This window comes from Dipodomys ordii, unplaced genomic scaffold (assembly GCF_000151885.1).
Source record: "Dipodomys ordii isolate 6190 unplaced genomic scaffold, Dord_2.0 Scaffold49, whole genome shotgun sequence".
Lineage (NCBI taxonomy): Eukaryota > Metazoa > Chordata > Mammalia > Rodentia > Heteromyidae > Dipodomys > Dipodomys ordii.
The window spans coordinates 4,261,299-4,273,687 of record NW_012267265.1 but is presented as its reverse complement, the minus strand read 5'-3'; the positions used below and the strand labels follow the sequence as shown (position 1 = coordinate 4,273,687).

The window sequence follows — 12,389 nt, the reverse complement described above, 5'->3', positions numbered from 1 at the left end:
TAAATAGGAGCCTCCCTCCTCTCGGTCCAAGCCCTCTGGCTGTCCGCCTGCCTGGGTGTTTCCCTGCCTGGTAGCCAGGGTGCCAGCACGGGCAGTAGTAGTTTCGCTTCCTCCTGGCTCCAGGGTTCGTTTCTAGGCACCCTCGCGGGTGCCCAGGGCCCGGGAAGGAGGCAAAGGAGGAGGAGGAGCAGGGTGTCTTGTCCTCTAGGGGCTGTCTGGGCCCCCCGCAGAGCCGGGTTGATGGACCCGGTGACCCCGGGCAGCAGTACCAGCTCCTTGCCACTGCTCCTGGCCCTGGCCCTGGGTAAGTGACCGCGCGCTGGGCACTGGAGAGCGCAGCAGGAAGGACGCGGGCTGGAGAGCCTTGATCCATGCTGGCACGTGGATAAGAGGGCACGCTTGGGCTAGCCGCGCCGGGCAGACAGCTTTGATGGCTGAGAGAGAGCGAAGGTGCACCTGGGCTGCACCTGTTGGAGGTTGTTGGCAAGCGAGGGAGGCCTAGGGCGGAAGGGAGCCCGGGCCCAGCTGCTGGGGCTGCGCTCAGGTGGCTCAGCGCCCGCCGGGGTGCGCTCGGGGCTCTGGGGCCGCCGTGCAGGGGAGTGAGCAGCGCTGGGAAGGAAGCCCGCTAGAGAAGGCGCCTGGGAATCTAGACTGGGGATATGCGCGGGATCTAGAGGAAACCAACTCGGTGGAAGATCTTGGCGGGGGTGGGGTGTGGGGTGTGTGCAGAGTCAGGAGAAAGCGATCTGTGCAACAGACTGGGGAGACGCTGCCGCCGAAGAGACCAGCCATAGCTTAGGAGTGACTTATTCTATGGTGACCTATTCCATGTGATTCCGCCCCACCTCCTCCCCTGGAGCAGTCGGGAGGACCTGAGAGGCAATAGACTCCACTTGGGCCACCTGATTCTCTAGCAAAGATAAGGGAAGTAGGTTACCCAGCCTGAGCTACGATGATACGATGATATCTCCTGCTTCTAGGGACCACCACACGTGGGGAAAAAATGGGACTGCCCCTACCGAGGAAAAAGAGGTGGCATCTAAATGCCAGTTTTCATTAGTCTTTGGAGTGAGAACCTGTTGTGAACTTGGTTGTAGATAGATCAGAGTTAGGTCCAAGGTTAGAGAGAGAGGACTGATTCATTATTCTTGTGGAGAAGAATTCAGTATCCACATAGTGATAAAGAGATGTGGAAAATGAAGAACGATCCACCAAGAGATCCATGCTTGGAAGCAGTGCTAAAACTTTTGTCAGCATCCCTCGGATGCAGCTGGCACTCGCCTCCTCTGTCTTGTCTGATTTGGCCAGCAGTGGAGGTACTCACCCAGAATCGCTACAGTCAGCAAGATGGTGAAGTATGTAGGAATGGGGATGGGGAGAGGATCCAAGAGATTCCTAAGATGTGATTCTTGCCCTGAAAGAACTTACATCACATTTGGGAATGTAAGACTGACAATAAGAAACAGCCAGGCAAGCTCATGAAACTAGAGAAGGTAGAAAAAACCTGAGTGGGTATACCACTCCTGCATGGCAAGACTGGAAATGGAAGGGAAGGGTGACAGACAGGGGGAACACATTTAGTAGTGGGATGGAGATTTCTGGCCTACCAGAAAGAGGAATCTATAGAATGTAGATAAATTATGAAGAACACACAACAATCTAGATGAAAATTTTGTGGCAAAAATCAATCAATCAGTATAATCAATCAATAAACATACCATCAGAAGGCTTGAATAGGGAGAAATGATGCAAACAATGAGTTAAAGTGCATGAGTCTGGTAATGGGGAGAAATGTGGGAAGAAGGGAGAGAATTATGGGTCAAAGGACCTGACTGTCTCCTCAGTATTCTTCAGGCATGTGTTAAATAGGGGCCAATTAGGGTGCTGGGCCAGCAGAAGGTGGTAGGAAAGAAATGATTATTCAAAATTGATGGACATTTTGACCCCTTTATCTCACAGACTTTATTCTGTTTCTCTTCAAAACTTGTCAAGAAACAGACTTGAGGAAATAAAACAAAACTGGAATCCAGTGCAATTCATATTCAGCCTACACTAAATGTAGAACAACCTTGTGGAATGATTGGCTTGGGAGACTCAGGTCTGTCTGAAGTCCTCTGAAAGGCTCTTATTTCTTGCAAAATGCCAACAGGCATCATTTGCTGGCATCATGGTTTTCATTAGGTGCTCTTATTTCTATCATATGAGCTTTACCTTTAATTAATGTAAGCCACACGTTATTTTATTTACTTTTGAAAAGAATGTGATCAGTGCAGGTGTGTGTGTGTTGTGTGTGCGTGTGTTGTGTGTGTGTGTGTGTACATGCGTTTGACTATGAAAAATGCCCTGAAAACTGGCATTGGGTAGACATGAAACCTCGTTCCTGCTCTTCTGTTTAGAGAATCTGACCTACCTGTAAGTTACAACTCTTTGGGTACTGTCTTCCTTATTTGTAAAATGAAAAAATTTTAATAAATGATTGCGTCCTCAGTCATAGTCTTTTCAAAAAGTAAACAAATGACATATGACATGTTAGGAATGGCATGTGTTTGTTATTAACATAGATGCTCTTTAAACATACCTAGCATTTATTTTAGATAGGTCTATACAGGCTAATTTTTATTCAAATATATGCAAATTATGCACTACTCCCTGTGGGAAATTTTCTGAAGGGAAAATTGGGCTTAAATATCAGCACAAAGATGTATAGTAGTTGAAGATTAAGTTTATGTAATACACACAAATTTAACATAGATGCGATCCATATGTTTACATTATACTTATATATGCAAAGATATGCATTTATATATGTTCATTATATATATTTATTTAGTGTTATTGCATTGGAACTTTTTATTTAAAGAAATTTTCAAGAAGAAATACTTTTTCCCCCAAAACAGGACTTTCCAAAGAGAGCTTGCATGTCTCCACTGTATTCTCTTATTTGCTTATTAATCTAGTTATTAATAGAAATTGACCCCAGTATCTGATAGAGAACCACTGAAGTAGAGATTCCTGGTTGTTATGTTTTCAGCTTTGTTATGCATGAGAAATAAACCCATTAATATTATTATATCCCTCTCTGAGCATTATGGGTGACGGCCTTTAGTAGTGGAGATTGCATTCAGGGCCTTCCACTTGCTATGTAGGTTCTACCCCTAGAGTCATGCCCCCAGACTGGGATGTAGATTTAATTCTTCTTCAGGTAAGAGTGCAGTTCTTTTTGAACATCACCTCTTCCTTCACTTTCTCCCAGTTTCTCCTTCCCATCCTTACTTATATTCTTTAAATGACAAAGATGCTAATCCATAACTTCTTCTCTGCCAAAAGAAGGGAACACCCTGTAGTGATTTCATTCTGAGCCATATTTTCATTTGCTTGCTTTTTAAATGGCATACCATGAAATCCTAAGCCACGTCCCAGTAACTGAATATCTTGTTAAATTTACTGATGGTAGTTTCTCATTTCCTTCTGATTTATTTTCTGATAGTAAAGGTTGATGTTGGATAGTTTGAATTTATAACACATACAAAAATCCTGTTTGATCAAGGACTGGGGCTATGTTTTCTGGTTAGTTCCCAAAAGCCTTTTGAATATGCAATGTAATAAGAGGATAAAATAGTAATAGTTTTATGTTGAGGTCTATAAGGAAAGTTAGCAGAGAATGTGTTTGATTTCACTGCTATACTCTCACAATAGTGGGCTTCTTCTCATCACCAAAGACTTTGGAGGTGTGAGTGAGGTAATGTTGCTAGTGCATTCTCCTCATTCCATAGATATTTATTGAATATCTATTAATTTTTTGGATGATGAAGCTTGAATAGATCTGCGTGGCAGAAGGCACCTTTCAATACAGGTATTTATTGGACAGGAGACAAAATCAGTGTAGGTTCTGACGTATTCCTGTAAGGTTTATAAGTCAGATGTTATCAGATCTGGCAAGTATTTGATATTACCATTTATACAAGCTTAAAAAAATCTCATAAGACATCTACTCTAGCAAGTTCAAACCACTTAAAATGAAGTAGTACTTAGCACTCATTTGGAATGAGAGATTTCCTTCATTTCTGTGGAGCTACTAAAGCTATACAGTGCTTTTGTTGTCATGCAGCAAGTTGATTTCTAAGTTCTCTGATTCTGTTCTTACAGCTAAACTTGCTTTGTGCTTAACTTAACAACTATATGTTTAAAATTCACCACATAGCAGATGCCACTGGTCTTCTCTCAATGTAGGTTCCAAAGGGGTTTTTCAACTAATTTGGTGAGTCTTTCTTCATGATCCAAGATTAGTTATATAGCCAGTTCTATTGTAGACATATAGGAAACACTTTACTAGATGCTGAGTATGCTTTAGAACATTAAAAGTTAGTTCTCCTTTAGGGAGAATCTTTTTTTTTGTCGGTCATGGGGCTTGAACTCTGGGTCTGAGCGCTGTCCCTCAGCTCTTCAGCTCAAGGCTAGTGCTCTACCACTTGAGCTACAGCGCTACTTCTGGTTTTCTGGTGGTTTATTGGAGATTAGAGTTTCATAGACTTTCCTGCCTGGGCTGGCTTTGAACCACGATCCTCAGATCTCAGCCTCTTGAGTAGCTAGGATTACAGGCGTGAGCCACCAGCTCCCGGCTAGGGAACTAATCTTTAACCCTTGATACATTTCCAGGAGGCAAATGCTACTTTGAATGACCCAATTTTGCAGATATAGAAACTAACACCTTGAGAGACTGAGTAAATCACTAAAGCAGATTTACATTGCTGGGATTCAGACTCCTGTCTGAAGTCCTCTGAGCATTGTTTTCAATGCTATACTATCCTACCTTCAGGCTTCATTTGTTGTTATTAATGGATTTTATGCTAGTACCCTGATACTGGATACATAGTCTATAGATCAGATGGTTAGGAATGCTCTCAAGTCAAATTTAAGACAAAAGCAATTTGATTAAAATGGTATAGCTTTATATGGCTAATGACTAGCCTTTCCAGGCATACATGTACCTTAAAAAAAGAATTTTTTTTTGTCAGTCATGGGGCATGAACTCTGGGTTTGGGCACTGTGCCTGAGCTCTTCAGCTCAAGGCAAGCACTCTACCACTTGAGCCACAGCACCACTTTCAGTTTTCTGGTAGTTAATTGGAGATAAGAGTCTCATGTACTTTCCTACCTGGGCTGGCTTTGAACTGCAATCCTCAAATCTCAGCCTCCTAAGAGGCTGGATTACAGATGTGAGCCATGGGTGCCCAGTTTTTTAAAAAAAGAATTTTAGTAGCTCAAGTAAATCTCTAATGGTGAGAATTTGAAGAAATAAGGAGTTATGTTGTATAATGGTTGGTGAACCATGGACTATTTAATCTTCATTCATATCAATTTAAGCAATGCTACTTGATCAGCAAGGTCAAGTCAAGTAACCATGAAGTATTTTTCATTCATTCTTCACATTTTTCTAGGATATGCAATAATTATTTACTGACCTGTAGACTAGAGGTATTAATTATTAAATAGGATGGCTTCTCCTTTTGAAGTACAGAGTCAGTTGTATAAAAGAAGGACTTATTGTTAAATATTTTCTTCTTGGCAAAATTAAGAGTTTAGGGGCTGGGAAGGTGGCTCAGTGGTAGAGTACTTGCCTTGCATGCATGAGGCTCTGGGTTCGATTCCTCAGCACCACATAAGCAAAAAGAAAAAAGCCGGAAGTGGTGCTGTGGCTCAAGTGGTAGAGTACTAGCCTTGAGCTGAAGAGCTGAGGGACAGCACTGCCCAGGCCCAGAGTTCAGGCCCCATGACCGGAACCCCCCCCCCCAAAAAATTAAGAGTTTATTAATTTGTTTGGCCCTTTACTTTGAAAGATTGCATAGAAGGTCTGGCACATAATAGGAGCTTATGACATGCTAGTTACATGAATGAATGAATGAATGAACGAATGAATGTGACTGTTTGTGAACATATCTGGCCACTAAAAAGGCAGTATGTTGGCAAAACAATGGCCTATGTTTCCAAGAGGTTGTGGAAGGAAATGTTTCATCTCTGTTGCATGGACCGTGATGCTGACAGCATGAGAAATCTTTTCACCAAAGAACTTTCCTTTTTTGGTTTAAGTGGGGGAAGGAAGGATATAGAAGCAAGGTATTCTCCAATGGTTCATTAAAAAATGCTCTATGAGCTGTCAGATGATTTTCTCTCTAGGTTTTGGTGCCAATCTTGGGGCTTGAACTCAGTGACTAGCTGCTCTGCCCAAGCTTTTGTGCTCATGGATAGCACTCTACCACTTGAGTCACAACTCCACCTCTAGCTTTTTGGTGGATAATTGTAGAATAAGAGGCTCACACTTTCCTGCCTAGGATGGCTTCAAACTACAATCCTTAGATTTCAGCCATCTGGGTAGCTAGTATTATAGGCATTGATTAGAACTTTTTTAAACATAATGTTTTTTAACTGGTGGTGAGAAAATAATTTGTTATATCTATGGGTTTCTGTTTAGTATTACATAGAAACAAGCTTTTGATGTATCTTATAGACACTGAAATTGATTTTCCTTGGAGGCTGTATGATAGCTATCAGTTTTCTGGATTCTTTTTTCTTTAATTTAAAGTTTATTTTATTGTAAGGGTGATGTATGGAAGGGTTATGGTAACACAAAAGTAAGGTATTAAGTACATTTCTTTTCGAACATTGTTTAGTCTCCATCATTTTCTCCCATTTCCTTTCCCTTCAGTCCCCTCCCCAAGTTCATTTCCAACATAGTGTCTTGTGAGTATCGCTGTTGCATTGGTTCAGCCTTTGTCCTTTGTCTCACCATTTTGTTATTCCTCTTCCCTTCCCCAAACCAGATAAAATGATGCTAATTGAAACAAGCTCCAAGATGTGGAAACAAGAGTTTTTTTTTTTGTTGTTGTTTTACTTTGTTTTTGTTTTAATTTACTGTGTAAAGTTATTTCTTTTTTCTTAAGTTTTTTTCCTTTGGTTTAACCTCTGTTGTCACTGTTTTTGATTTCAGTAACCTGGGTCTTGTATATATGTTTATCTGGGTTCTTAATGATTAAATGTAAACCCTTGACACATAGCTCCCTGTTCTCCATCTTTGTTTTTTTTGTTGTTGTTGCTTTTTTGTTTTTATCAGTTGTGGGGCTGAACTCTGGGCCTGGGTGCTGTCCCTCAACTCTTCAGCTCAAGGCTAGCACTCTACCACTTGAGCCACCATGCTACTTCTAGCTTTTTTCTGCTTACGTGGTACTGAGGAATCGAACCCAGGGCTTCATGCATGTGAGGTTAAGCACTCTACCTCTGAGCCAACTTCCCAGCCCCTGTTCTCTATCTTTGGAGTGAGCTGCATGATGGAGACTTCTCTGGATTAGGGCAGACCAGTGGCCTCTGCTGTGTAGTACAGAAAATCAAGTTACAAGGCCAGGATGTTGTCTTCAGAGTGGAGTGAAGCAGTATTAGGGCACTTGGACTCAACTTACCCATGAGTGCCTTCCTACTGAAATGTCATCTGGAATTTGGCACCTGATTGGTTTTGTCTCCCAAGGTGACAGACACAATGTTGCTAGGTACTTAGATACCTGCTTGACCTACATTATTTTTACATCTAGTATCTAATTTATATTCACAATAAAAATAAGAAAAGAACAGTTGTGCAGTGTGGTGTTAGGCACTGTACAAAGATGTTAAAAGTTCATTTCAAAGCTGGACACCTGTAGCTTCTAGTTCTGGTTACTCAGGAAGCTGAGATCTGAGGATCACAGTTTGAAGCCAGCTCAGACAAGAAAGTTCCAGAGATCTTTATTTCCAATCAATCCAGGAAGCCTGAAGTGGAGCTATGGCTCAGGTGGTAGAGCCCTAACCTTGAGCACAAAAGCTCAGGGACAGTGCCCAAGCTCTAAGTTCAAGCCCTCGACTAGTGCTCTCTCTCTCTCTCTCTCTCACACACACACACACACATGCACACATACAAATGCAAACACAAGCTTATTTCATCTGTCTACAAGCTGCTTCATCTGTCATCTAAGAGTTAGAAATCCTTATTATTCCCATTTAGAGAGAAGGATATGAAGCAAAAATGGATTGTGTGATTTATGTCAATTTCAATCCTAATTTTCTGCGATGAAGAGCTTGGAGCACTTGCTTGACATTGATATTAGACATAAAAGTCAGCCTGCAGTTTCAGCATAAAATAAAATATTTAAGAGATGATTTTAATATTTGAGTTAATCTCCCCAAAATTTCATTGTCTCATTTATTTGAATTATGTAAACAATTAACGTAATTAAAAAGAAATGGAACTATCATTTTGGAAGAATGGATGAGGATGCAATGTTAAAATTAGTTTCTAAATATGAGAAAAATGGAAACTAAATTGATTTTATTTTAGGACACAAACCACTTTTTTCACATTTCTAAAAGTGAATGGTCCTGCATAAATTGTTCCACAATAATTCATTGTAACATTGAAATAATTACTGAACCTCTCTAGATCGCATTTTGCATTCTTTTATCTATATGATAATAATGACAATAAATGTCATCAAGGGACCAAGGGAGATGTTGAGGACAAATTGAAATAACATAGGAAAAGATTTTATTAGACTAATTGGAAAGTACATATTTGGTATAATACTACTAATCTCAACTTCGTGAACTTGTAGATAACTTTAAAATTACTTCCTAGCTATGATCTAATAAAGAGAGTTAGAATCACTATGTTGACTAAACCAAATAAGTTTTGGAGGCTGTGTTTTGATCAAAGGAAATTGGCACATTATTCACCCCTAGAGGCAAACACAGGGTGGTGGTGGGGGTAAGGAGGGAAGGGGGTGGGAGAGTACGCATGTGTCTCCACAACCATGACCTTGCTTTCAAAATTATTTTGGACAGTTTCTCTAGATGGCCAAGGATTTGTCTTTCCTGTTCACAATTATATTCTGTGTCTGAAATAATAGTCCCTTTCTGTAGTGGTGCAGTGCGTGCGCGCGCGTGCGCGCGCGCACACACACACACACACACATCTTTGACAACCAGAGCCTTAAAAACCCCTTCATTTTATCTCACAACTCCTTATATTCCATCTTTCATGTCTTCATATTTGCTAACAATAGCTTATTGTTTGGTAGACAGCTCTTGACTGATACATGGCAGCTGAACCTGGTCTACAAAGTAGGCTGGTATGGTATGAGATTGGCTGATGAAATGTAAGTTTCTACCATCATCAGCAAGATGCTAATGCCATTGGTGGTTTCTATAAGGAATGTTTCTACAGTCACTACTCAAAGCCCTGTTCATACTCTGAGACCCTCCCAGAACAACAGCTCAAAGATGTAATGAATTGAATGTATTAAGTCCAGCTCCTCGCAAACTTTTACAGAAGGAGTTAGGAGGGTTTTGCTTGAAAACAATCTTACTAGCTTAAAAACATAAATTATATAGCCTCCTTATGTACATGTGTTAAAATTGTTTCTTTAGTGCACAAATTAGTTTCAGTCTTATGTGCTATTTTGCTTTTTGTGCCTGAAACAAATTGCAATTCAAATTTGAAGCAGCATTTTAAGAAAAAAAATGGTTTTGCAATGAAAAAAGACTAACTTATCTAAAGTGGGTCTCTCTTGCTCATGGTACAGTACTGGTTGTCTTGGTGGAAAGCTTTCATTATCTCTAAATCATATAATAATGAGAAAAATCTAAGATATTTTTTTTGGGTCCGGTTGTGGGGCCTGAACTCTGGGCCTGGGCACTGTCCCTCAGCTCTTCAGCTCAAGGCTAGCACTCTACCACTTGAGCCATAGCTCCACTTCTGGCTTTTTTCTTTTTGCTTATGTGGTGCTGGGGAATCGAACCCAGGGCCTCATGCATGCAAGGCAAGCGCTCTACTACTGAGCCACCTTCCCAACCCCCAAATCTAAGATTTTTAATTATTAAAAATTTTGGTATTTCAAAGTGTTCTTGTACTATTTTGAAGTATGTCTAAAGCTGTTAAACATCAATGATTAATAAAAATTTTTGAATGACAAATAATTGTCCTCCTTTAAAGAATTTATGGCATATAAATATTCATTACATATGAAACATTGAAAAATGATTGGTTCATGATTTAAGGAATTGCTTGCTATAAATTGCATAGTATAGATTAAATAATGAATTTAGATAAGAGGAACTTATTATGGACTGGAATGATGGGAAAATTCCATGAATGAATAGTGACTTAATTCTTCCATTATAGGTAGTAGAGGAAAAAAATGGGGGAAGAATTGAAGAATTTCTATGTAGCAGAAAGTGCAGATCCCTGGTATGCACAACAAAAAGTTAGTTTTGTATAGTACTAGGGGGAATGTTGATTGAATTAAGGGATATTTTCAATAGTCAGGATCCTGAATTCTTGACGTGATGTCATGTCTGGAGGATTCCCTAAGAATTAAAGCCTAATGATTTTTATAATCGTGATAAATGCATGCTTTCATAGCAAAGACAAGTTTATTTGACAATATTATATGACCTCTTACCTGAGAGATTTGTTTATGGGTTTAGTTCAATGGTCTCTATAGATTAATGATGAGCTAGTCTCACATTTGCCCAAGGTCTAAGTGGCCAGTCAGTTTCATGACTCTATTTATCATCTGTCTGTCTGATTGTCTTGTCTGTCTGATTATGTAGCTCATACTGGATACAAACTTAAAATTCTCTGTCTCCAACTCCTGAGTCCTGAGAATACAGATGGGTACCCCTATTCCCAACTTTTCGTGTGCTTAACCACACATTGCTAGGATTCGTGAGATTGAAGGTGGTTTATCATGAGAATGTAGCTTACAGTACCAAAAGCACTTGTTAAAAGAGAATATGTTAACATCGGAAATTAAAATGATTTAAATTTAATGACAAATTTAATAAAATGGGCCTGTGACCCCATATTATGTAGAAAAGGGAAAGAATACTGGAATGAGCTTCATGCTACACCCCTCAAACTTTGCCCTATCCCACGGAAGCTCCATTGTCCAAATATAACGATATGAATACTGCTTCTACCTCCTGTCAGAGACCTCTGTTGAAAGCACCAATAATGAGTAATGAGTGACTATTTTGATGTTTTTTAAAATAGAATAGTAATCCAGTGAAAATGATTTTAGCAATTTTAACGTTGATTTTAGCAAATCTGGAATGATAGAAGGGAGAAAATGCAGTTACTATTTCAAACCAAGAATTTATTGAATATAATGCAAATCATGTATAAGGAAAAGGAAATAAAAATTAAAGCTGTCTCCAAGACTGATAATCTGAGAGAAAAGGATTTTATGCTACAGCATAGAACTGTAGAGGTAGATGTGAAATTAGAACAGTGGAACCCAAATATAGCTCTTCTCCCAAGGCATGTCAAAAGTACACAATATCACGCCTCTTCCCAGACATACTAAAATCTTTTCTGAAAGAATTCCTAGGAGAAGAGCCAACATTTTATTGTGGAATAATTTAAATATATTATTTAGACAATGTTCTCTCTGAGAGGTGGAGTTTAATTCTTTACTCCTTTTTAGTGTAGGCTAGATTTAGTAACTTGCTTTCAAAGAAGTGTATGATATTGAAACAGCAGCATTTCCTTTTTGAGGAATGAATGATATTTATTCCATTTTATATACTTCATTGTCTTTATACATTTGTATGCTGATGGGCATTTATGTTCTGTCTGTACCTTGGCTTTCAGGAATAATGCTGCAATAAACATTCCAAATATTGTTATGCCACGAGACCCATATTAGTAACAATGCCATATTATGAGAGTGAATTATAACCTGCAATAGAAGGTAAGAAGAGGATTGTAAGCTTGATTTGGATCTAGGATGAAACTAGATCAATGTACCATGTCCCACCTGTCTTCGCAGAAATCTAACATAAAACATGCCTCTTGTTCTTTCTTTGATATCTACCCAGTAGCAGACAACATCATAAAGTTCTTATTGAACAATTCTCTAGACTAATTGAAGTCACCATTGGGAATGTGCTTCGAGGATGTTGTAAGCAGGCATTGCAGAGTGTCAACTGGTACTGTGACTGTTTCTTAATGAGTTTTATTTTCATAGGTCACAGAAGAAAATCAATGGAATCATTTCACAGTTACTCTATACACATCAAGAAGGCCCTTGATTCTTAACATTTTTTTGACTAATTCTTCACTTCAGCTGGACAGCTGTATTCATTTTCTTCCAAACACACCACGTTCATTTCTTTGTCATTGTTTAGGCTCTAGCTCAGCTCCTGACTTCTTGATGAAACTTGATTGTTTCTTTGGCTTAATACATTTCTTCTCTTGGCAATTCCAATAAATTTGTTTTCTATAGTACCTGACACTTCCAATATCCTGTGTAACATTTTTCTTTCTTTATATTTTGGTCTCTGGAAATGGTTATATTGCTAAAGATA

General features: G+C 39.5%; 1 protein-coding gene across 1 annotated transcript in view; it reads left to right on the top strand.

Moving 5' to 3' along the window:
- Window positions 1-240: 240 nt before the first annotated feature.
- Btc (betacellulin) overlaps window positions 241-12,389 on the top strand; it is a 48,275-nt gene continuing 36,126 nt past the window's right edge. Inside the window, exon 1 of the mRNA XM_013020088.1 lies at window positions 241-304. Coding sequence (XP_012875542.1) covers window positions 241-304 — 64 coding nt within the window. The remainder of the gene's footprint in view (window positions 305-12,389) is intronic.